Source organism: Nelumbo nucifera, chromosome 2 (genome assembly GCF_055504915.1).
Source record: "Nelumbo nucifera cultivar China Antique chromosome 2, China Antique-T2T, whole genome shotgun sequence".
Lineage (NCBI taxonomy): Eukaryota > Viridiplantae > Streptophyta > Magnoliopsida > Proteales > Nelumbonaceae > Nelumbo > Nelumbo nucifera.
Window position 1 is genome coordinate 82,973,732 of NC_142650.1, and position 27,684 is coordinate 83,001,415.

The 27,684-nt window shown below is 37.4% G+C and overlaps 1 protein-coding gene across 1 annotated transcript in view; it reads right to left on the minus strand.

The window, feature by feature from the left end:
- Positions 1–4,357: 4,357 nt before the first annotated feature.
- EMB1241 (Co-chaperone GrpE family protein) overlaps positions 4,358–27,684 on the minus strand; it is a 50,851-nt gene continuing 27,524 nt past the window's right edge. Inside the window, exons 2-3 of the mRNA XM_010247490.3 lie at positions 17,909–18,424; positions 4,358–4,824 (exon numbers count right to left, since the gene is read on the minus strand). Coding sequence (XP_010245792.1) covers positions 4,597–4,824; positions 17,909–18,424 — 744 coding nt within the window. The 3' untranslated portion in view covers positions 4,358–4,596. The remainder of the gene's footprint in view (positions 4,825–17,908; positions 18,425–27,684) is intronic.

Genomic DNA, 27,684 nt, shown 5'->3' on the forward strand with positions numbered 1-27,684 from the left:
GGCTTAAAGATTTTAACAGTTGAAATCAAGTTGAGTTTCTGAACCGGCAATCTAGGTAAGTGTAATTAAATTAATTTTTATTTTTTTAGAATTTCAAAAACGGTTGGCTCCTCTTGAAACAAATTCTCTAACATCAACATGTTCAATGTCGACAATATTCAATCGCAACATGATAGTGTTAGTACCGATTTGGATGCTATTGATATTGACGGAATTCCCACTCCTAGTGCTGATACTAGGAAAAAGAAAAAGAAGGCCACTAAGTTTATTAGCCTGGTTTGGAAAATATTTAAAGTAGAGGAGATTGAGGGGAAGGTAAAAATAGTCATTTGCCAAAATTGTAGGAAATACTTTTGCTACTGTAGTAAGGGTGGTATTGGCCACTTGGGCAGACATTTGCTCTCCCATGAGAAAGAAGAAAGAAAAAACACAAACACAAATTGGGTGTGGGGTTTTTAGTACTTTTAAATATTCTCAAGAAAAAATGAGGCAAGAGTTAGCAAAATATATTGTACCAGCTAAATTGCACATGTTGAACAACCATTTTTGTTAGCTGAAGATACTAAACTTGAAAGATTTTCACATAATTCTGTAAATCCACAATTTAAAAAAGTTTCTATGAATTTAAAAAGTATTTATTCATATAAACAAAATTTAATTTGTATTTTATCAAATCTTAATTTCAAAGTTGAATTACTTCTGATATTTGGACCTCTCAATTTAATATAAGTTATATTTGTGTTGTCGGTCATTTTATTGATGAAAACTAGCTTTTACAAAAAAGAATTTAAAGTTTTACTAGGCTTAAATGGTCACATATTGGCCCAACTATTACTGCAAGTATTTTAAATACTTTCCGTGCTTACGGAATTGACAATAAACTATCTTCTGTTAGTTTTGATAATGCTAATAATAATGATTCCATAATAAATATTTTAAAATATCAATTGAAATCATGTTTAAATGGTAAATTATTTCATATCAGATGTGCATGTCACATCTTAAATTTATGTATTCAAGATTCTTTAAATATTGTTTCTAATCAAGTTTCTAAAATTAGAAATTGTATTATATATATTAAAAGTTCTAGAGCAAGAAAACAAGAATTTAAATATTTATTCAATATTATGGTTTAAAATATAAACATTTTGTATTAGACATTAAACATAGATGGAATTCTACCTATGATATGTTAGAAAGTTGTATTTCTTACAAACAAATTTTTAGTGATTTTTTTAATGCAAAAATACCACATGATATTATATTTAAGGAAGACTAGGAAATGGCAATTTTTATAAAAGATTTTTTAAAACATTTTTATGATACAACTAATGAATTATCGGGTGTTTATTACCCAACTAGTTATAATTTAACTTATCAATTAATGATGATTAGTGATTGCTTTGCAAAATATAGAAACAATTCACAATTTAAAAGTATTGTTGAAATAATGGAAAATAAATTTTAAAAATATTGGGAAAACATTTCTCCTCTTTATTGCTTAGCTACAACATTAGATCCTAGGATTAGGAAACATGGTTTAGATATTTTACTTGAAACATATTGTGAAAATATGAATATTGAAATTGGAAATAAAATAAGAAATTAATACTTTATTATTTGAAACGTATAGTTTATTTGAATCTGAAATAACAAGGCATAATAAATCTACAACTTGTACAAGTGCATCTTCCACTTGTGAAACTAATTCCAATAGTGGAAAAGAAAAATTTTGGTCTCTAATAAGTAGGAGGCAGGAATCTACAACATCTTCATCAACAAATTCATTTATTGAACTTAATTTTTATTTACAAGCAGATTTTTCTAGTTTAGGTGATTCCTTCGCCTCAGAGAAATGAATAATTTTAATATTTTAGCCTGGTGGAGTGGATATAAAAAAAAAATTATCCAGTCCTTGCCACCATGGCACGTGATCTACTAACCCCTCTAATGTATATAGTTTCATTGGAGTCTTGTTTTAGTACAGGTATTAAGGTGTTGGACGACAAGAGAAACTACATGAGCGATGAAAGTTGGGAGATATATATTTGCTTTAAAGATTGACTAGATGCTAAAGATAGATTACAAGACAAAAGACGGCATGACACTACACCTGATGTTTCACCTAAAGCAGATGATCAAGGAGATGGAGGTGCATGTGGAATTTAAAGAAAATGATGAAGTCAAAAATTTTTTGTATACTCAATAGTTATATAGTAATTTTTTCAACAATGTAATTTTTATTTTGAATTTGTATATATTGTATGTTTTATATTTTATTAATTTATTACATTTTCTATTTCATTCATCTTACCATTGTATCGTTCAAATTTAAATGAAATAAAATTCCTTTTTTTCTAATTTGTTGTCCACTTTGAGTCTTTGACTTTGTATTTGGTTAAGTATTTTTTCATTTCTTTGTTAGATTTCTTGTTTTTCAATTAGTTCCCAAAGGAAAGTTAAGTATTTTAGTTTTAGTAAGAAAAAAAATCAGAAAATCAAAAATGTTATTAACAAAAAAAAATACAATTTGGCCAGGTTCAGCCCAGACCCACGGTATGGTCTACAACCCACCCCACCCAAGCCCGCGACACAACACGGCACGGGCTGCACAGGCTTGGGCCATGAGCCATGCCAGGCTGACCCCCAAATTATCCCAAGGGAGGGAGGCATAACCCGGGACGACCCGCGGACCATGACATGCCAGCCCAACATGGCTCATTTTATAGCTTTAGTCTTGTTAGCACCTGTGTAAGTCCAAATTGTTAAGGTGTTAGCACCTCTGTAAAAATCTTGTGTGCCTTTTGTGATTTTATTCTTTTCCTTTTAAGTTTGTAGTTTATTTTATTTCTGCTACTTAATTCAACACTACAATACTTGAAACCTTGAAATCTTGCAGATCTACACTTTATTTTCTTTGTTTTTTTTTTTAACTACAAGATACAAAGAAGGCTAGTGTAGTTTGAGCTCATGTATCTAATTTTGTTAGATGGCCAACTTTGGGCATTTCTCAAAAAAAAAAAACTTTGAAGCTTGATAATGATATAGCAACCACAAATCCATTAATCTCATGTACATATCATATGCTAAATGGAATTCATAAAATTTTGTTATTAAAATAATTATTTTTCATTTATTTTTGTGTTGGTAGATTACTAAAATATTAATAAATTTTACATTTTAAAAATAAAATTTTAACGGATTCATGGGTGTGACAAATCATCTACAGATCCAATTATAATTCCTAAGATTGGATAATGAAAACATAGACGGATATTAATTTTTGTGATTTTTATGTTCTCACTTTTTCAAGAAATCATAGATCCACTTATAAAAGCAAAAGGCATCAACTTCCGAAGCACATGAACACATTAGCGGATCCATACATTCCAGGAATCAAAATATGTAAACTTACCAAAGTATATGAATTTGAACACAAAAAGATAAATTTTTCCTCAAATTCGACCTAAATCCACTTTGAGGAAATAAATATCAAATTTTGATTTTTTTTTGTTTTTTTGGCTCTTTAGATCTTGCATCCTCGAGTAAAAGGATGAATGTGGAAAGTGTTGACGGGATAAAGCATCGTCAAAAATTCTACCATCATGGTTCAACACATGCAATACACACCAATACTCCTTGATATTCTATCAATACACACCGGATACACATTGATACATATTTTTCTGCATTGGTGGATAAGTATCATATTATAAACCTTGGTTATCACATGAATCAATGGGTTTTTTTAAGTATATTATAAAACCAAAAGCAAACATCTCTATCCACTTCATAATCATAAACGTGCAAGACCTTAAATTGCCCTTAAAAATGTTCTAAAACCAACCCAAACCCAAAGTTCATGATAAGTTCACACCACTCTTAAACGGTTTCAAAGAGTGCAAAATATAACCATTGATTAATATCCCTAAAGAATGATTTGTTTTAACCATTCCAAAGATCGACCCCAAATCAGTTCATAATAGCTTCAAAGAAAAAAGAAAAAGAAAACCTGAATTAGTCCATATTGTTCGTAAATGGCCACCTTAAAGATTTGACTGAGTCCAAAATTAATGAACTGCCTCGGGCCCACAAGAATCTTGAACCAAACTAAAAGGTATCACAGAACTGCCTCAACCAGTCTGAAGAATAGCCTTACAAGGCCCTTAATGGAGCTTACAAGTATGGCATTCAACTACCTTTAGAAACCCAAGAACCCCTGAAGAAAAAGAACTAATACGGTCCAATTCTGTAGACTGGCCTTGGACTGACCTAGGCCCATCACAACCAAGCCCATGGCCACCCTACTAGAAGAGGAGTGCTAAAAAGGTTGTAGGTTTGTAGCCCAAGGCATCAATTCAACAGAAGAAAAGATCGATCATATTAATTAAAGTGAAAGAAAAAAGGAAGAGAAATGTTCCGCCCAAGTGCATTCCTCTAATCAATCTATTCTTTTCTCGGAGATAAAAGACCTACTGCAGGACAGCATCCAATATGCAGTTCTTACCAACAAAAACCTTAAATAACTGCTTTTACAAAATTGAATATAAAAAATTTCTTTTTAGTAACTGAATCTAAGACTTGAGTCACCAAGAATCATTGATCAGATTCTCCTTGCATTCTGCCTTCCTCTGTTCTTTCACTGCTACCATCATCATCCTCCAATGGCCCTTCTTGAGGCTTTGCTGGGCCTGGGCCAGCTGAAACCTTCACCATTGAAGGACGCAAGAGCCTGTCTCCTAGTTTGAAGCCCTTTCGGAATTCTTGAATTATAATACCTTCTTCAAACTCTGTAGAATCTTCACGCATTATTGCTTCATGCAGCTTTTGTAATTCAAAGAAAAAAGAAAAATAAGGTCTAGTCAAAAACAGATTGTAGAAGTAAATATTTTTAAAGCACACTTGCTAATTTAGCACAAACACATGGGCTTAATAGCATATATTATACTGATGAAAAAACAAACGTCTATAACATGGCAAGTTTTCAGAAATAGACGCCTCCCTATTATTACTCTACAGATCACGATCTAATGGTCAGTAGTTGGGGCTTAGTTAAAAACAATTGTGTAGCTACTTAATACTTCACAAACACCTCCCTTTAAAATATGTATAAAATGAATGAATGGATGAAAATGGCTGTGGCGTTGTGCAAACCCCTAGTAGCAGAATTTGTAATCAAATTTTCAGATTAACAAAGTCCTTACCAGATTGAGTGAACTCAATTCAATCAAGACCTGGGCTGAGTTAACAAACCTGAACAAACTCAACTGAGTACTCAAAATGTCATCAAGTACTCAACCAAGTTGGAGTTGACTTGGTCTTGCACCTACATTTATTTGGGTTGATCAATAAAGGCAGTAACTTTAAGGATGTAGTTTACAGGTTCTCCAGTGAATTTGGTTAACCCAACTGGTTAGGTGAAAGAAATAACAAAGAATAAAAATAATAGTAATAATAACAGATGCACTTTCATGTTTTGAAAAGAAGAAAGAAGAAAGGAGAGAGACATAAAGGGGGCAAACAACTATGGATCACTGTGTCAAAATACTTTCTAAGGAATTAAAACACTTGATCAAAGGGAAAGAAGCAGAGCTGCTCAGTGAAAAAAAAACGAAGCATTTAATTCAAGAAAGAAAAGAATTGCGTTAAATAACCATGTACCACTTTACTTAAGCCCAGCAAAGACTGGGTCCTGTCATCATAGGGGAAGAGCCTGCTTTTCATCATGGGAAAAACAACTACGGACCACTTCACCCAGCCCCCAGGTCTTTGTCACATGCTTATGAAAGAAAAACTTTTTTTTTTAATTCAACATAGAAAAACAGTAACTTAAAACAACTATTAGAGAATAATCTTGTCAACTAAGAGTTCTAGGGTTTCTTCCAAGGTAAACTAAAAACAGAGTTTCACATTATGCCATGAAATACCAGAAAAAAGCCATCCTACTTCAACAAGTTCTTTTCTCTGGTAATTTTACAGGTTATGCTGAATAAGTATTAAAATGTCAAAAGAAAGAACATGTCAGAAAAAGGAACTCTACTTGCCTCTAGCCAAAATGTAAAATTTGTATATCAGGACTAGTACCAGCATTTTGGTATATCATGGGGAGATCAATTACTACAATACAATAGCAAATGAGTTGGACTAGGGATATTTTGAATTTATGTTTTTTTTTTCTTTTGTATTTTTTTGATAGTAGAGTTACCATCATAATTTGTCGGTAGTTATTTTCTGATCATTTGAGTTATTTGTACTTTTCCCAGTTGCATTAGGAGTTGGCTTTCCCAATTGTACTGGGAGTTAGCTTTCCCAATTGTACTAGGAGTTAGCTTTCCCAATTGTACTAGGAGTTAGCTTTACTAAATAGATTAGCTGTGTTAGTGAGTAAGACTTACAAGTACAGCAGAGTTATAGTTCTAAGTAGGAAAAAAGGCGAAACATTAAGGGTCTATTTGATTGCTGAGAAAGGGATGAGAAAAGGGAATATTCCCGAATTATTCTCCCTTTCTTGTGTTTGTTTACTGGTAAACAGTGTGTGATACTTTAAAGTCTCACATGCCAGCACAGATGGTGTTGAATGGGCAAACAAAACCATCTAGGCCCATTGCATCTAATAGTGATGGGTCAAGACTTGAACTGGCCCATCCAACAACCTATGGCCTAGCTAAAAGGCCCACGATTGAAGACCCAAGAGGCTTAGCATGTGACTCACTTAAAGGGCACATGACCGGAGGGGGGGAGCTCTAATAGATGGAAAGATCCATCTATCTTCGTTTTCTTCGAGTTCAGCCTCTCAACTTCCAGGTGCAGGTCCGCACTCAAGCAGCTCCTTGCAGTGGGTCCCGACCAAGAAAGCGAAGGTCCTCTCCCCGGACAGATGTAACCCAAGGTGCATTAAACGGTGAGATCTGGATTCACTAGAAGATCGTGACTGGTCTAGCAAAGAGGGTAGCAATAACTTGGATTCCACTGACACAGTGAGTTTGGGAAGCACCGATCTGCAAGGAAATGTGGACTTACTACAGGAAGAGAGTTTCAAAACGGAAATATTATTTCTAGAAGAAGGAAGCTTTGATGGGGAGTCTAGTAAGGGGCAGAAGACCAAAAGGACAATGGATGCCAAGCTTACTACATCTCCCCTCTTCGAAGGAGCCGCTACATCTCTTTAGTTTGGAAATGATTCTAGTACAGAGGGAATGGACTCTCCGGCAGTTTGTGAATATAGACTAAGAAGGAACGTACAAGGACAGAATTCTCCGGTGATTAGAATAGACAAGGGTTTTTTTTTTTTGATAAGTAAAAAGAAAAGGCAAATACAACCTAGATAGGTGTCGAGAGAACACCTCCACATAAAGCTAAGGCCAACTTCCAAAGCACTTTCCTATGAAAGACTTTTTCACCCAAATCCCAGCACAACACCCCTCAAACATCTTACAAAAGCCAACCACCCCAAAAGAAACATAAAGACAAGACCCAAAATTGCAAAATCCACAAGAGAACACAAACTAAGCCCGGGAACCAAAAGCAAAACAACCACAGATACACAAGCCTCACCCTTTCACCTGCGTCATACCAGAAAACACTTCATTCTTCATCAATGATGTCGATCTCTTCTCCTTTGCCCTCCTCCCATTTCTCACCCCCTCCTCAACTACAATCTTCTTATTACTTTCTTGCCTTTATTCTGTTCGAATTGTTCAATTGCCTTCCTCACCACGGCTTCTCCCCCCAAAAAGAAAAGACCAAGAGATTTACCAACTACCAACTGTCTATCTACTAGTTGATCAATGCTGACTTTTCCTATTTCCGTTATATTTGCCTAAGGAATTTCTTCAGCTTTATTCCTTCCTATTGCTTTTTCCCCCTCACTATTTTCATTATTTTTCTCCTCAGCCTCCTTCCTGCTATCTCTCTCTTCCTCCAGATTCCTCTCATAATCCTTTAACCTATACTTATCCTCCTTTTCCCCTGTGAGAGCCTCCCCTCTTTGATAATTTAAATCAGTGTTCTGAGCCTTCTTATCTGAATCCACAGCAAACCGTTTTCATCATCTTTGTTTGTCAGACAGCTCTGATTTCTAGCTGTGAGCTTACATCCTCTCCTGTATTTTCTCTTAAATCTGCCATATCTTGTACCGTAATCTCCTCAACACAAAAGCCTGATAAGAGGAAGAACCTTACATCAGCTGTAAATTCCCAGTTGCAACACCCCAGTTCTCCACGTCCAGTTACCTTGTCTTCAAGTATGGGTGTCCATTCGGTTTTTGTTACCAACCCGTGTACTCAGCCTACTGCAGATACTCTAGCAACTCACCCTGAAGGAGCAGTTTTGGCAGCCAAGGGAGGGTTTGAGGATGGTAGCCAAGAGATTAAAGAGAATGACGACCTAAAACTCTTAGAGGGGCCAAGAGAGGAGGTGGAGAGAATCTGGAGTTTTAATCTGTACAGAGTTTGAGGAATTTAGGCAGAAGGAAGGTTGTATGGAAGAAAACCTCCAAAAGGAGGGATTGGCTAGTGAGGAAGGTGAGGCTGTTGTAGAGGATGGCTATAAAAGGATAGAATTGACCCCTAGATCTGAAACAGATAATCCAAAGGTGGGATCAGATGTGAGCAAGACAGCAGTTAAAACTTACAATAGGAAATCTGGAGGGAAAAAAAAAAGAAAAAGAAAGGAAGAAAAGAATTGAGGTACAAAGACTAATCTCTGACATTAAGGGAGACCTAGAGTACAGTGGGAGGGGAGAGAGGAGAAAGTACTCCAGGTGAGAAGTTTGGTTAAGGAGGGCTGATCTGTCAAGTCTAGCTATGAAAATTATCAGTTGGAATGTGAGAGGATTGGGAAGTGCTAGGAAAAGGAGGGTAATTAAGGATTTACTGAAGAGGGAAAAACCGGACATAGTGATGGTGCAAGAGACAAAGCTCCCTAATCTTGATGGAAGATGGATTAGAAGCTTTTGGAGGTCCAAGGGAGTAAGTTGGTCCTTGGCTCCGTCTTGGGGAGCCTCTAGGGGAATTGTTACAGTTTGAAGGGGTGAGGTAGTGGAAACAGTGGAGGAATTAATATGGAGATTCTTAAATTCAAAAACGTGGAAGATGGCTTTTGTTGGGTGCTTACTTTTTTTTTTATAACAAAACCAATTCATTAATGAGAAAAGCAAAGGTACAAAGCAGGGGAGATAAACTCTCTTAACTCCCCCAAAATTAAAAAGTAAGAATTACATGTAAGCCCAGAACAATTGATTTCTTCCCACCCCTTGTTTGGCTAGTGCATCTGCAACCGAATTAGCACACCTCTTTACCCATTGAAACCTCACTGTCATGTCTTGGGTCCACCTGTTGGGTGCTTACTAATGTGTATAGACCTAACACCTCTAGGGAAAGGAATGAATTGTGGGAGGAACTGTATGCAATTCAAGGCTTATGGGATGGGCCTTGGTGCCTAGGAGGGGACTTTAATGTCATAAGATACTCGAGGAAACTAGTAACCTCGTACAGTCAATTACAACAAGCATGAGGAAATTTAATGGCTATATAGAAGATTGTGAGTTGAAGGAGATCCCTTTGCTGCAAACTAGATTTACCTGGTCCAATCTCCAAGAGAACCTGCAGTGCTCAAAGCTGGATAGATTCCTTTTCAACCTATACTGGGAGACCTATTGGGGAAACTTGGCTTCTCAAGCTCTTCCTAGGGTCACTTCTGACAATTGCCCCATTATGATTGGTTTGGAATCCTTGATTAGTGGACCTACCGTTCAGGTTTGAAAATATGTGGTTAACTCACCCAAACTTTGGGAGTTTAGTGAAGGAGTGGTGGAATGAGGAGCTAGGGGGGATAGGATGGAAAGGGGTTAGATTTCATAAGAAGTTGAAGAGATTAAGAGCAAGGTTGAAGGAATGGAATAGGGATCGTTTTGGCAGGGTTGAGGAACAAAAAATCAATCTGATCACGCAAATTGAAACGTTGGATGAGAAGGAATCCCAAGGGCTATCGAATGAACATGATAGAGAAGCAAGAAGGCAGTTGAAAAAGCAACTATAAGATGTGCTTCTCAAAGAAGAGATTTTCTGGAAGCAAAAATCAAGGCATAAGTGGATTAAGAAAGGCGATGGAAATACTAGGTTTTTCCATGATCTGGCAAATAGAAGGAGGAAGAACTTAGTGGCCAAGCTAGAATCAGAAGGACAGGTGATTACCATCTAGGAAGAATTACTAAATTATTTGTGGACCATTTTAAATCTATTTTTAGAAGACCAGTGAATGAGAGGTCATCTTTGGAAGGATTGGAGTGGCCGAGTTTGGGAGAGGAAAAAATAGGGTGGCTAGAAAGGAATCTTGAAGATGAGGAGATTAAGAGAAGAGTATTCATGATGGATAGATCTAAGGCGTCAGGCCTAGATGGTTTTACCATGGCTTTCTACCAAGACTGTTGGGATATTTTGAAAGATGATCTTTGTGACACCCTTAAGGAATTCGTAGATAACCATGTAGTGATGTCCGGAATCTAAGAAGCCCAATGCAGTTAACCCTAAGGACTTTAGGCCAATCAGTTTGGTGACTAGCATTCACAAAATCTTAGCTAAGGTTTTGTCCTTGAGGCTCAAAGCAGTTCTGTTGTGCTTAATAAGTCAAGCCCAAGGAGCTTTTGTACAAGGGAGACAAATAACAGACTAGATTCTGATTGCTAATGAGTGTGTTGAGGAAATGAGAAGATCCAAAAGAAAAGTCTTTGTGTGTAAGTTGGACTTAGAGAAGGCATAAGATTTGGTGGACTAGCATTCTCATACAAGTTTTGAGAAATTGTGGCTTTGGGGACAAGTGGTGTAAATGGATATTTGGATATGTTAGCTCCTATCACTACTCTATCTTGGTCAATGGAGGGGTGAAGGATTTCTTCCTAGCATGCCGAGGAATTAGACAAGGGGATCCTCTTTCACCTTTCCTCTTCATATTAATAGCAGATGTACTTAGCAGAATGATATCAAAGGTTGATAGGGAGGGTCTAGTACAAGGTTGGAGAGTAGGCAGAGATGGCACCCCAATTACCCATCTCCAATTTGTAGATGATTTGTTGATTTTCTGTGATGGGGGTGAAGCTGAGAAGGTAAACAATCTCAAGGAGTTGGTCAGAGGGGTGAATGCCACCTTTATCACTTTAATCCCGAAGAAGAGGGAGGCCAGAACTCCTAAAGACTATAGGCCAATTAGTCTTGTTGGGAATTTATATAAAATTCTTGCAAAGGTTCTCTCAGAAAGGATAAAAAAAGTACTTCCATCGATCATTTCACCATTCCAAGGTGCCTTTGTGGAAGGTAGGCAGATTGTGGATCAAATCTTAGTAGCCAATGAGTGTGTTGCAGAAAAAAGATAGGGTAGAGGAAAAGGGTTGGTGTGTAAGGTGGACCTAGAGAAAGCTTATGATATGGTTAATTGGGAAGTGCTACTTCGAATGTTAGAAAGGTTGGGCTTTGGAACCAAGTGGAGATCTTGGGTCAGAGGATGTCTAAGCTCTGCCCACTATTCAATTCTTATTAACGGAGTAGCAAAGGATTTCTTTCCGGCTGAGAAAGGAATTAGGCAAGGAGACCCCTTATCCCCTTTTCTCTTCACTTTAGTGGCTGAGGTGTTCAGCAGAATGGTGGCAAAAGCCAACTTCCAAGGTTTGTTTAGGGGGTGGAGGATTGGTAGAAATCAAGAGGTTGTTACCCACCTTCAATTTGCAAATGACACAATCTTCTTTTGTGAGGGAGGTAACGAGGAAGGTGTGGTTAATCTAAAGATGCTACTGGATAACTTTGTGGGGATAACAGGTTTAAGGATAAATTGGACCAAAACAGGCATTGTAGGGATCAATCTGGAGGAAGGGGAACTTAATAGATTTGCAGAGATTTTGGGGTGAGATTAGAAGTTGGCCAATTAGCTATTTGGGGTTACCTTTAGGTGGTAACCCTAGGTCAAAAGGTTATTGGAAGCCAGTCATTGAAAGATTTGCTAGGAAGCTAGCTCTGTGGAGGAGGAATTACATCTCTCTTGGTGGAAGGATAACACTGATTAGAGCCACGTTGGCAAACCTCCCTATTTACTTCCTCTCAACCTTTAGAATACCCTGTAGAGTGGCAAGGAGATTAGAAAAATACACGAGAGATTTCCTTTGGGACCTAGGAGAGGAGAGGAAGGATCACCTGATTAATTGGGATCAAGTTAGAAAGCCCAAGGATAAAGGGGGTTTGGGAATAGAAAATATTTCACTTAGGAACTCAGCTCTATTAGGAATAGGGCTGTTCACGGGTCGGGTTGGGTCGGTTTACTGGCATTTTTCCAACCGACCCGACCTGGTTGGTTTACCTAGAAATGAAACCGAAACCGACCCAGTACTAAGTAAAACCGACCTGATCGGTTTGAATCGGGTTGGGTCGGTTTTGTGAATGATATTCTCGGTATGAATGGTAAAGGATTCAAATCTAAGAAAACAAAGGCTGGATGCCTAAAAATTAAAAATGATTTGATGGATTAAAACTGATATTTTATATATCAGAAATTTTATATATAATATGTATATTTCTGAAATAAAGCTGAATATATATATATATATATAGATATATATATATATATATATATATTTCCACAAATATATATATTTGAAATATATATTAAAACTGAAACATATATATAGTAAAACTGAAATATATCAGATATATATATATAATATCTGAAATATATTATTGAATCGGGTTGGGTCGGTTTTGTGAATGATATTCTCGGTATGAATGGTAAAGGATTCAAGTCTAAGAAAACAAAGGCTGGATGCCTAAAAATTAAAAATGATTTGATGGATTAAAACTGATATTTTATATATCAGAAATTTTATATATAATATGTATATTTCTGAAATAAAGCTGAATATATATATATATATATATATATATATATATATATATATATATATATATATTTCCACAAATATATATTTGAAATATATATTAAAACTGAAATATATATATAGTAAAACTGAAATATATCAGATATATATATATAATATCTGAAAATATATTATATATATAATATATATCTAAGTCGGTTTGGGTCGGTTCAGTTTCGGTTTTCACACATGAAAACCAAAACCGAACCAAACCATTAGTTTATGTTTTTTTTAACCCGAAACCGACCGATGCTGAAGAAAAACCGGCCAACTCGGATTGGATCGGACCGAGTTGATCGGTTTGGTCGGTTTGGGTCTCATTTCAGAGAGATAGGTTGTGGCACAAAGTCATTGTGAGTATTCATGGTTTGGATGGAAATGGTTGGGATGCAAAAGTTGCCCCTCGTGTTTCCTCATCTTCTCCTTGGAAAGCAATTTATGAAATCTACCCAACATTCCTTAACTCCATTCGGTTTGATGTGGGCCAGGGTAATAAAGTTCGTTTCTGGGAAGACCTCTGGGTGGGAGATAGTCCACTCAAAGACCTCTTCCCTGACCTATACACTTTGTCAAACTTCAAAGGGGAAACAATAAGCTTTCTGGGTAATCCTGGCCCAGGTGGGGTCAAGTGGAATCTGGGTTTTAGGAGGGGCCTTAGGGAAAATGAATGTGCCTCTTTAATTCAATTGTTGGATCTAATAGGACAAGTTCATTTGGACCCTTCCTTGGAAGATTCCAGAATTTGGAAAGGCTCCGTAGATGGCCTCTTCTCTTGTTCCTCTTTCTTTAACGTTCTTGCCACACCTAGCAACCCGGTTGGGGACTTCCCTGTAAAAGAAATTTGGAGTAAGCCTATCCCCTCAAAATTTCAAGCCTTCTGTTGGGAAATTTTCCTTGGCAAGGTTAATACGTGTTAATGCTACAGAAAAGAAGGCCTTATGCTTGCCTTTCTCCTCACATGCGCTCCCTTTGAAAGGAAAGTGGTGAGACCTTGACACATCTATTATTATCTTGTTCCTTTGTGCATCATATTTGGGAATCTTTTTGTCTTCTCTTTGGTTGCAAGTGGGTTTGCCCTCAAGATGTGGCAGGACTTTTCAACCGAGACTTTTTAAGGCAATCAAAGAAAAGAGGGAAGGTTATGTGGAAAGATACAAAGGCAGCTATTTGTTGGGTGATATGGGAAGAAATGAATAACAGAATATTCTTGGACAAGAGTAGAACAATGGAAGAGGTAATTGACACAATCAAAGTTAAAGTAGCTCATTGGGTAAGTTCTTTGCATATTTTCCAAGAGTTCTCAGTCACAAACATTATAAGATCCTGGACAGAAGTAGCACAATCTTCAAGAGTGAAAGAATAAGGACGGAATGGAAACCTCCAAATGGTAATAGAATTAAACTGAATTTTGATGGAAGTTCATTTGGAAATCCGGGATTGTCAGGTATCGAGGGAGTAATCAGAAATTCTGAAAGGAGAATATTAGCATTATTCTCTTGACCTATTGGCATGGGCAACTCTCTAGAAGCTGAGGTAATGGCACTGTTACAAGGATTGAAGATAGCCAAGAAACTAGGGATGAGGCATATTGAGGTTGAAGGGGATTCCAAGGTGATCATCTCTTGGGCTAAAAACAATAGAACTACTTCGTGGACTTTCAAACAAGTGATAAGGGAAGTGGAAAAAGTTGCAAGGTAGGTAGAGGCAGAATTCAAATGGGTTAGAAGGAGTGCAAATGGGCTAGCTGATTATCTTGCTAAACAAGGTGTTTTGAGGCAACAATTGTTTTGGGCTACATTGCAAAAAGGGACAGAAATATGTAATAGTGTGGGACTTCTAGTCCCATACACAAAGTTGTAAAACTTTTAAACTTTAATTTCAAATAAAATTCTCCTTTGATGATCAAAAAATAGGAGTTGGTCAGAAACTTTGAGGGTCTGCCTAACTTGAGAATCAACCTTGGAAAGAGTTGTGTAGCTGGTATCAACATGAGGGCTAGCGAAGTGGAGGCTAATTGCTAGAAGCCTAGAGTGTTCTATCTCTTCTTATCCCATGACTTATTTGGGGCTTCCATTAGGGGCAAACCCTAGGGAGAGTAGCTTTTGGTGTCCAGTGGTAGAGAGATTTCAAAAAAAAAGCTTGCCTCATGGAAGAAGAATTACATCTCTTTGGGGGGTAGAATAACTTTGATAAGAGCCACGCTTGCTAATCTACCAACCTACTTTCTATTCGTCTTTAGAATCCCACCTAGGGGAGCCACCAAACTAGAGAAATTGATGAGGGATTTTCTATGGAACCAGGGGAAAGCAAGAAGGATCATCTGATAAAGTGGGAAGTCGTATGTCAAAACAAAGAGAAAGGAGGGTTGGTTTAGGAAATTCGATTCAAAAGAACACAGCGTTACTAGGGAAGTGGTTGTGGAGATGGCCCCTGGAGAGAAAGATTATGGCAACTCCGTGGAGTATCTCAGTGAGCTACATCAGCAACTCCATGGAAAGTGATTCATGGTACTCTTCCTTAATTTCTCAGGTTTATCAGGTTTGATGTTTGTGATAGCAACTCTGTTCTTTTTTGGGAGGATACTTGGGTAGGAGAGGCTCCTCTAAAGGATCTCTCCCCCTCTCTATTCTCTGTTTCTCAACATAAAAAAGATATTGTCTCTAAATTTGTCTCCCCCCTGGAAAATCCGTTGGTACCTAACTAGGATTTTGGGTTTCGTAGAAGCTTAAGGGAGGAAGAAATTTATTGCCTACCTAGTCTACTAAGCCTTCTTGACAAAGTTTGCTTGGACCCTTCAGATCTAGATAAATGTGTTTGGACACCCCAGCCAACTGGGTCTTTTTCGTGTGCTTCTTTTTTACGATCCCTTTCTCAGTCCCCTTCTATCTAGCCCTTCCCCATTAGGGAAATATGGTGCAAACCTATTCCCCCCAACATTTTGGCTTTTCGTTGGGAAGTGTATTATGGGTAAATAAACACCTTGTATACTCTTCAAAAGAGAACCTTTCCTTTGTATCACCTAACTGGTGTATCCTTTGCAGATCTCATGGAGAGGATTGTTACCATGTACTAATATCTTGCTCCTTTACTGCAGAATTATGGGAGTGGCTCTTGTTGTTTGGGTGCAGGTGGAATAGGCCAGCAGAAGTAAGCTTGACCTTTCATCCTTCTACCTTCCCATGGCATCAAAAAAGAGGAAGAATCATGTGGAGGTGTGCTAGAGCCGCATTGATTTGGACAGTGTGGGAGGAAAGAAATGCTAGAATCTTCCAGGAGGAGAGGAAAATGCAAGAATTGAAGGAGTGCATTCTGCATAAGGTAATATGGTGGCTGTAATCCCTGGATCCATTCAACCAATTCTCCTTTAATGATATATGGAGGAATTGATCAGCAGTAGCAAACAGCTCCTATTTAAAGATTAGAATTGGTATGAGTTGGGACCCCCCTCCCGAAGGTTTTCTGAAGCTAAATTTCGATGGTGCAGTCAAGGTAATCCAGGCCCCTCTAGAATGGGAGGGGTACTGAGGAATGATATTCTCCTCTACTTGGGTCCCCTATGGATTGGGAACTCTACAAGGGAAGAATTGCTAACTGTCATCCAGGGAGTACAGCTTGTAGTTCAGCTAGGTGTGCAATAACTACTAATAGAAGGGGACTCCAAGGTGATAGTGGGCTAGCTACAGAACCTTTAGCCTATTGTGTGGAGCTTTAAGAATGAAATTAAAAAATTTAGATGGCTGATAAAGAGCTTGGCTGTTAATATTAAACGGGTGGGGAGATCAGCTAATGCTTTGGCTGACTGTCTAGCAAAGCAAGGGCATGGGAACAATTGTATTGGGCTCATCTGTAGTCTGAATTTGTTTTTTCTGATTTCTTTTTCCTCTTGTTCTTTGGAGATGACGCAGTTCGCGCCTCCTCACGGGAAGTTTGTATTTCCAGCTCTTTTCTTAATGAAATCTTAAATTATTTATAAAAAAAAAGGCGAAAAATTAACCTTCCTCAACTTTGATTATAAATATATGTAAGGTCCTCCTTTTCAACATAAGATGATAAAATGTGAGTTTTTCACTTTAATGTTTGACCGGTTTCAAATATTTAACTTAAATGCTGGCACAACATCAGTTTCAACATTTGTGTCAGTATTTATCATTACATATCCAAACCATAACTAGCCCAAGCAATAGAAAGGCTGAGAAATTAATAACAATTTTGAAAAACGTTAAAACATTCAAAAATATAATATATATATATAATGTAAATCCACTCTGTAGACTATTGGAAATGTGGAATATATATAAAAAGACCACTACCCAGTGTCGGTCCCAGCTTCTGGGTCATGGGAGGGGTAGAGCCCAGAACTAATGGAAAATATACCAATCAAAGAAGTTAGACATGCACATGTTATTTTGGTAAAATATAATCTTTCCCATGCTTTGCTACTTCTCAAGTTATCAATATATTTATTTCACATGACAATGTTAATAGTTCATATCTTTCAAACCATAGATAAACTTCATTTTCATTATTTTTGTATCTTAATTGCTTCATCTGCAATTTTAACACTTCTCATCTTTTCAAGTAAAAAATTGTGAAATTGTTACTGATTTCCGACAGAGTACATTTTTAAAAGTATGGTAACAAAAGAAATGAAAACATATTTTTAAAAAGTATGTCTATTGTACATCCAATATTTTTCATGGTCTCTGCTAGAGGCATAATTCAAATAGGATTGACAACAACAATAAAACAGCAGAAACAGCTACAACAATAACAATAACAAAGTCCTAAGAATGAAGACAGGAAGAAAAACATAATGGACCATCTAGACAACAATAACAACAACATCATCATCATCATTTCAGATAAGGATATATTCTCTATCAGAACCATTGTGTTTGAATCTCAGACAAATGAGATATGTTCCACAAATATGACACAGATAGGGGAAGCATATCACCATTCAACTAACCATAAGACAAGTGAAGAACTTACCAATGGATCAAAATTGTTTCCTACTGTCTCCACAGGAACAACACCTAATGATCCCAGAATCTCGATGAATTGTTTACATATGCTTTGGTAGCTGTTGTTGATCTTTTCCTCTCCCTCAGTCTCCACCTTGATTTGGGATTTTGCTCGCTCAAAGTTATCCAAAACAGGCAAAAGACTCTCCACAACTTCTCCTTGCGCATTTGTCACCAAGGAAAGTCGTTCTCTCTCCGTCCTCTTCCGAAAATTATCAAAGTCAGCACTGATCCTAAGAATTCGATCTTTCTCCATAGACATCTCTTCAGACAAAGTGGCTACTTTGTTTGCAAGAGATATTTTCTCGTCTTCAATGGATTGAAGCAAGGCTTCTATTTCTGCAACCTTGGGTTCATCATTACCTACCAAAGCTTCTTTATATGTTTCTAACAATGGCAAAATGGCTGATGTTGGTTTTTCTTCAGCAGTGATGCCACCATCGCTTGCACCATTCTCAACCAGAACTTCATCATCGAAGTTTTCCTGTAAAATGGATCTATTAGCAATGAAATTTTTACAAGAAAAATCCACCTAGGAAATAATAGGACACTGGATAGCAATTTAATTTTTCTATTGCATATCAGAATTTGCAAGAAAAGCTTGGATGTATGGAAAAAGCAACCTGGGCTCTTTTGAATCTTCCTGCACTTTAAAAATTCCATGCTAACATGTCATGCACATGAAGCTTCAAAACAGCCTTGGCTGTTTTTTTCTAATGTTTTCGACCCATTGTTTACCCAAACAATTTAACTGTTTGAACCGTCATCCAGTCTCAATTCTGGGTTTGGTTCTCCTAAAACCCAGAATTTCTTCAAAAACCTATTGACTTGGTTGAAATCTGTCCAACCCAGGTCATTGAACCATTGACCTGTTCAACCCGGTCATCGGGTTACACACTAAAACTTCCAGAGGCCATAACTTTGCACTCAGTTGTCCAATTGGGGTGATTTTATATTGATTTGGACTAACTTTTCAAGACCTCTTTGTCCCAAGGTGCCAAAAGGCATCTTGCCCTGTTATTTTTGCCAAAAAATAGCATTTTTTTATAAATAAAACTTAAAAGCTGAAATAAAAAATATAAATTAAATATAAAATAATACATATATGTACATATATTATATGTAGAATATAATTAAACACTATTTTATTGATAAAATACATGTTTATATATATAAATAAATAAATATATATATATATATATATGTGTGTGTGAAACTGTGAATAGGTGTCCCTGGCTTCTGGAATTTTCATTGGACAACAAATGCACCCTCTCTAAAGTTTGAATTGGAAAACAAGCGAAGGAAAATTGTTATTTTACATCTTCACATAGCGCTTGTTTGATAAAAAGAACAAAATTACCTCTTTTGTTCAATAACTTTTTTGATAAACAAATTGATTTATTATTATATTAAGGAGAATACTGATACAAGTTTTTTCTTGGAGAGGCACGAGCTGCGTACTCTCCTTAGTTAACAAAAACAAACTACAATTGTGCCCAATATAAATGATCTTTTGCTGCCCCTTGCTTGGCTAAAAAATCTGCCAGAGCATTGGCTGGTCTCACAACCCATTGTATTCTCACAGTCCAACCCCTTGTATGCCATTTAAACCTCTTAATTTTGTAGTTATAACACCACACTACAGAATCTGGATTTTGTAGCCAACCGACTACCACCTTGGAGTCACCCTTTTTTTTAAAACCTCTTAATTTTAAGCAAGGTGCAAAATTACAAAAAAAAAAAGTCAAAAATTTCAAAAAATGCCAAAAAAAGGTGCACGTCTAGGCTAAGGCGCAATGCACATCAGGCGCATCAAGGTGTGCACCTTTTGAAAGGGGTGCACCTAGGACCTGGGCGAGGCGCATACCCCAAAATGCGCCTCACCTATGCGCCTAGGCGCCCCTTTTAAATCACTTGTTAGGTTAGGTTTGAGACCAATATTTTAAAGCGTGGAGGTGTGACGCGAGGCATTCCACTACCTAGAGGCCTGAGGCATAGTTCAGAACGTAAGAGGCGTAAGCCTCCCGAACATAAGGAGGCATAAGCCTCCTTAAAAGGAGGGGAAGGAAGAGGAAGGAGAAAGCGTAAACCTTCTTTTCTTTTCTTTCATTTTCTCTTTTTTTTTCTTTTCTTTCATTTTCTCTTTTTTTTTCTTTTCTTTCATTTTCTCTTTTTTTTTCTTTTCTTTCATTTTCTTTTTTTTTTCTTTTCTCTCTTTTCCTTTCCCTTCCGTTTCCTTTTTTTCTTTTTTCTTTTTTCCTTTTTTTTGTCTTTTTATATGAGGTGCATGAGGCGTACGCCTCAAGCACACCTCATGAAAAAGTGTATTTGGCATACGCCTCAGGGCATTTTGGAGGCGCCTCACCTGGAGGCACACCTCCAAGCGTACACCTCTCACGCCTTTCGGACCAACCCATCCAAAGTTGCAACCTTAGTTGTCACCCTAGGGAAAACTTCATCACTCTGTACATGTAGCATGCTATGGTACCCAGACCTTGTACAAGTCTGACATATCAGTGTCAACAAGATATGTACCCAGCATGACATCTAATACTGCATGTACACTTCTTGAATATACTTTACAACATTCACACTAAAATATGTAGAGTGTCATATTTTAACAAGTACTATTAAAATCTATATTATAAGTTTAATTAAATTTCACAAGATAAAAGAATTCATGTAGCCGACCCCATATGGTTGGGAGCTGCTTGATAACAGATGAAATGGCTGCACTGAATGACTTATTGCATTGTTTTATAGTGGATAAAATAATTAAATAAAAAAATATTCAAACACATAATCACCAGCCTAACTACGGCTTCAACAATTAACTCAGATCTCCAGAATCTACACAATAACTTATTCACTAAAAGACAAAAAATTAGCCATTCAGTTCAGCCACTTCAGATATTAGAGTGGGCCTTGGCGTAACGGTTGGGTTGCTCCATTGTGACCTAGTGACCAAGGTTCAAATCTTGGAAACAACCACTTTGTGTCTACAAGGGTAAGGTTGCACACATCTGCCCCTCCCTTCACCCCACATTGGTAGGACCTTCACGCACTGGGCTGCCTCTTTTATGTACTTCTGGCTACCTTCTATTCCGCTTGCCTCCTTATTCCCTCCCACCCACCATGCTACTTTCAATGTTAATCCTAGATCTCCTCCATAAACCTTAAAATTTTCATTTTGATTTTTTTCACTTTCTTTAATCCCTCCAACTCCCCCAACATTACACACCAGATTATTGTCAACATGATTCTCCAATTTCCTTCTTTCATCATCGTCATCGTCCATGCCTTGTCCCAACTATATGGGCTCAACTACATGAATCCGGTTTCAATCCATTCTATTTAAAGCATATATCCATTGTTAAGTTTTTAGTTGTTAAATCGTTTCTTACCACTTCTACTTGTGTCCTTTTTGGTCTACCCTGAGCTCTTCTAGCCCCTTCAATGTGTAATAAATCACTTCTTCCAACTGGCACAGTTGATGGTCTTCTATGCACCTACCCAATTTTGATTCGGTGGATGTTTCTCCTTCTGCTATGAAGGATCTTCTTGTTCTCTTGTAAGTAGCTACGTGCTCCAAACCTTACACCTACATCAAAGGTTCAAAATTTCGATATGTATCGGTGGCCTCTCGATATGTCCCTACAAGGGGTGTTCTGGGGTCTGACCTGGTTTAGGGGGTAAACGGGCCTTAAAATGACCCCATGAACTAGTTTGAGAAAAAAAAAAAGAAAAAGAAAAAGCAAGCCAAGATACAATCTGATACACCCCAACCAACATATCGGCCTATATCAATATTTTGAACCTTGATTACAACCCCCTTCCTCCCAGTCCAGAACATCATCCTTTTGTTCCTCCTACAAATGGCATTCCTCTTTGTTGTTCTACTCGTATTTCTCAACCACCTAACCACTATGGTTTTCCTTCAAACAATAGCTCTCTCTGTTGTCTTATCTTCACAAGTATTCCTTGTTCATACCAGCAATCCATTAGTAGTCCACACTGGAAAGAAGCCATAGATGCAGAGATTCACTTTATATGAAAATGATACTTGGGATCTTGTGTTTGTCCCTCTAGATGTCTCTATTGTTGGGAGTCGTTGAGTTTATACTATCAAATTGAAGTCGAATGGTTCTCTTGACTGGTATAAGGCTTAGATGCTTGCTCAGGGATATAGTCAAGAGAATGGAATTGATTATAAAGAGATGTTTGCTCCACTTGCTAAGATTACCACAGTCCCTATCCTCTTAGCCCTGTTCATTGTATGGTCTTGGTCCATTTACAAGTTGGACGTGAAGAATGCCTTTCTTCATGGTCAATAAGGAAATTGTTTATATGAAGCCCCCTCTTGGATATTGTAGTGATCCTTCTCTAGTTTGTTGGCTAAAGAAGTCCTCATACGGGTTGAAGCAAGCTCCTCAAGCATAGTTTGAAAGGTTTCGTGCTCTTGTAGTCACTCTGTTCATAGGAGACCTTAGGGTATTAATCCCCTCTTATTATATGTTAATGATATGCTATTGACTAGGGGTGATCATGGGCCAAGCTGGCCCCAGCTAGGTTTAGCACTAATGATAAGGGATTTAACCTAGGCCTAAGCCCAGCCTGGCCCACACCCAGGGCCTAGGTTGCAAGCCCAAGATCGGCCCTACAAGGCACAACCCGAGCTTACAGGCTTTCGGGCCTAATGAGTAATGAGTTTAGGCCTATGACATCCACTAGTAAAAATTTAATTTTTTAAATTTTTAAATTAAATAAAATGTAAGACATGCAAAAAATATGGGACAAGCCAAAGTTAAATTGGGCTTGGCTCAACTTTGGGCCTACACACAAAAAAAGGCATGGGCCACATTTAATTCTTAGAGTTGGTTTGGCTTGACTTACCTATCCTTTTATAGATGAAGGTAAGACCTTCTGGTAGGAATCAATCAGCACCCTTGAAGACTTATTCTAGAAAGAAGGCCTTACAACAGGTCATGATATGGCATAGTGATGGTACTTGGGATTTGGATTGAATTGAACACGTGGAGGTGGAAAGGAGATTCAAACTTAATTGTTTCATGGGCTAATGGTAGCATTTAGACTCCGTGGACTCTTAGACATGCTTTTAGGGATGTGGAAAGTATTGCCAAGAACATAATTGCCAAGTTTAAATGGGTGAGAAGGACTGGAAACGGGTTAGCTAATTCCCTTGCTAATCAAGGTGTTATGAGGCAGCATTTGTTCTGGGCTGCTATGTAATATTGAGTTTACCTTTTTGGGGTGGCAGTCTTTCCTCTTTGTATTACTTTTTATCCTTAATCTTATAATAAAATTTCTCTTTGCTAAAAAAAAAAAGAATCAACTTACAACATGCTTATCATCTATAATGTTGGCTAGTTTGACAAGATCAATGACATTTTTGTTGACAGAGGAAATATCCTCGATCGCTACACCAAACTTCCAAACCCAAGAAATAAGTGAGAGGACCTAAGCCCTTCATATGAAAAGAATTATGAAGGGATTTTAGCTCATGAATTCCATCATCATCATTTCTAGTTAATAGTAGGGGTGATCATTCTTGGTCTGACCTAGAAACCCAACCCAGCCCAGTCTGCAAATGTCCAGGCCTAGGCCCAGGTTTTTGTGTGCAAGCCCGACCCAACCCGGGTCTGCATTAAGCCTAGGAAGTTCTGGGCTGGGCTTGGGCACGATCCAACCTGCAATATAATATAATATATATTTTTAAATATACATCATGTAATAAATAGTTAAATACATACACATAATATATATATATATATTACATTATATTATTACATAGTTTTCAAGGCGCCAAGGCGAGGCTAGGTGACAGGGGGGTGCCTAGGCGATGGATTTTTTTATGTAAAAATCACATATCCTAGGGTAGTTCCTTAGGTTCCATAACCAACTTTCTTTAATAACTATCCATAATTTTCATAAGAAAATTATAAACTTTATGTTTAAGTCTAGAAAATCAACATATTTATGAGAAGAAAAAGAAGAAAGGAAAGAAAATTCAAAAAATATAGGGGCTGAACCCCTATTTTTGTTATAAGAAAAGAAGAAAAGAAGAAAAGAAAAGGTGGAAGAAGAAATGTGTTGAATGGACAAAATTTTAAGTTCTTCCCTTACTTATTGGTTCGGATTTTGAAGTCATTGAGGGTTCAATACAGCAGTTAGCAATGTTTGTGTTGATTAAATCCTAACAAATAAAAAAATAATAAAAAGAAATTAGTTTATAAACACAAAAAATGAATATTTTTCTTTAATAATGTCTATTTTATAATTATAATCTCAAAAAAATAACAATATAAAAGTATTTTATTACACAGTATGCAAAACTGCTTGGCGACTGGGCGAGGTGAGCCTCCAAAGGCGCCTTGTCGCCTACGCGTCGCCTTGAAAACTATGATATTATATATGTTATTATATATATTCAAGTATATTTTAGTTTATACTAAATGTTTATTATTTTATATAAGATATAAAAATTTTAAGTTTTGGCATATAAATAAATATTAATAAGTTGACAGATCAATACTTGTGTGAACACTTGAGCCAACTCAAGTATGTGAATTGTCCTTTTAGGCAAAGGCCTTCATTCTCATTGCCTAAGCAATGTGGGACTTGGAAAAAAAACTCAATGGTAGCACTCACTATTTAGTGTTGTTTGAAGTCCCACATTGCTAAAGAATGGGAATGAAGGTGATGTAGGACCAGCTCAGTTCTAGTCCTTAAAGAATGTTGAATGGTCTTCTTTGATCAGAATTTTATGGCTGTAATGGCTTCTTGAAGGAATAAGAGAGAAAATAGGGATAGAAAGAAGGGAGAAAATACCTGGAATCACTCATAGGGTACTTAGAATCACTCTAGGGCATGGGAATCACTCACTATAGCTAGCATAAGCTGAAGAAAACTCAATATGATTCATTGCCTTTGAGTAAAACGTCCATAGACTCTAAACTCATAATAATCCTAGAAGTCAAATTGTTAGACTCATAATAGTCTTAGGAGTCAAACTGTTAGACTTAATAATCCTAGTAGGACTCAAACTAAGTTGTCATATCCTATTTCAATTCAAAGAAGACTCAATAACTCTAATCATACTTATGCAATGACTCTGAAATTTTAAACATAAACAACATGCAGATTTATTTTCTTTCAGCCTTACAAGGACACTTTCGTAATTGTTCATAACATATTCTCTTTAATATATGTGTTTGGGTGGGGTTGATTGATTCATTTTACACCCCTGAAACTATGTTCTCTCTATTCGAACTAGGAGATTGACAACATTGTCCTCCCCTACATTATTTGTTGTATCTAGTTCGACTTCCTCGGATTTTGGACTACCACACTTCCCTTTTCACTAGAAAAAAGTGTTGCTTACTTCCTCATGTTGTTCCTTTGAAGTCAATGCCATGTTGTAGTTCTTTTCTAGTTCTCCACCCTTCTCGACCGGTAGCTTAAAATCGCTTTGCCTCAAGACTGTATTCCTTCCTTTCTCCTCAGGCTCTTTACCTTCGTAAACATGTTTCGTTACACACCACAGACCACACGTACTCCTTTCTTCCCCTTTTGTTATTGTCTTTCCTACTCGATTTCAACGCAACCTTGCAAATATTTTCTCTAGAACCAAAATTTGGTCCAAAACTATCATACGACCAACTCCTAAAGTCCTTTTTCCCCACTCCACCTTTTGCTCATCTCAACATCAATTTGGGTAGTATTGTAAAGTGGACCATGCTGCATACGGGCCAGCATGGCCAGGCACGATATGGATCGTCTGGGCACAACCCAGTCAATGTAGCAATCAGGTCTTGCTGCAGCCCGACCCATACCCCCGAGCTGTGCTAGGCTTGGGTTTTAAGAACCGCAAGCCAACACGGCACAGAAAGAAAAAGAGGACAATGCTAGCACGGACCCACAGCCTGGTAGGGGAGTTTACATAAATACCCCCCAACAGCTAGTTAGGGGGATATTTGTGTATTTGGCTTTAGGGGAGGAAAATGACAATAATGCCCTCCAATATCTATATAACAGCTAGTTTGGGGGGATTTTGGTAAAGTAATAATTAACTTTTTGAAAAACCAAAATACCCCTCCTAACAACTATAAAATGGCTAGTTTTTAAGGATATTTTGGTCAATTGAATCAATTCCAACTGCTATAAACACCCTTACCCCTTACTCATCACACCAATTCTTTTTTTTTTGGAAAAAGGTAAAGTAATAATTATTGAATCAAAAGATACACAAGCAAGCTGAGATCAGTCCCAGAAAGGCCGACTGACCAAATCAGCAATTACATATTCCACCAAGAACTCTCATACTCTCACACCAATTCTCATACTCTCTCATACTCTCATACACTCTCTTATACACACTATCATACTCTCTTAATATCTTGCTCCCTAGTCTCTAATTCTTAACATTATTCAAGTTTTGATGAGAAAAATATAAGAGCTAAATAGTCCTTCCTGTAATCATTCATGGAGAGAAAGAGACGAGAGAGAGAAAGAGAAGAAGAGGAAGATATGATTGAGAGAAAAGAAAACCTAATTCTGGCTGCCGCCAGTTCATTATTTATATTAACTTAATATAAAAAGAATGGAAATTACAAGTACGCCACTCCCTAGAAACAAACTAATAAGAAAGAAAGAAAATAACTAACTGACAGCATCTTAAGAGGACAACCCACTAACAGCAACTATAAAATAACAATTAAATAATCCTCACAACACTCCCCCTCAAGTTGGGCTGAATATGTCTATCATACCCAGCTTGTCACATAACTCATTGTGCCGCGAGTATGGAAGCCCTTTTGTGAGGACATCAGCGAGTTGTTCCTTGGAGTTGACATAAGGGATGCAGATTTCCCTTTTTTCCAATTTTTCCCTTATGAAGTGTTTGTCCACCTCAATGTGCTTGGTCCTCTCATGTAGGACAGGGTTGTTGGCGATGTTTATGGCTGCCTTATTGTTATAGTAAAGAGACATAGGATTATGAACAACAACTCCAAGCTACCCTAGAAGATTTTTTAACCAAAGGACTTCAGCCACCCCATGTGCCATAGCTCTATATTCAGCTTTAGCACTTGACCTTGCTACCACACTTTGTTTCTTGCTTTTCCAGGTCATTAGGTTTCCTCCCACAAATGTGCAATACCCACTCGTGGACTTTCTGTCATCCACAGCACCTGCCCAATCAACATCTATAAAGACTTCCACCTTTAGGTGATTATGTTTACTGAATAGTAGACCTGTTCCGGGATACTTTTTCAAGTATCTAAGAACTCTCTCTGCTACCTCCATGTGTGGTTTCTTAGGAGAGTGCATGAATTGGCTTAGAACCCCAACTGAATAGGCAATGTCTGGATGGGTCATGGACAAATAAATCAGCTTTCCCACTAACCTTTGGAACTGTTTCACATCTTTCAGAGGTTCACCATCACAGTCACCCAACTTGTGGTCAACATCCATGGGAGTATCTGTTGACCTTGCACCTAATTTGCCTATGTCCTGTAATAGATCAAGGGTGTATTTCCTTTGAGAAATGAAGATACCCTTTTCTGAGCGGGCGACTTCAATTCCAAGGAAATACTTCAAGGGACCTAAATCTTTCACTTCAAATTTAGATGCAAGGAATTGTTTCAATTTTTGTATTTCTGAACTCCAACTTTCCTGTAATGATGATATCATCCACATACACTATCAATACAGCAACCTGTTCCT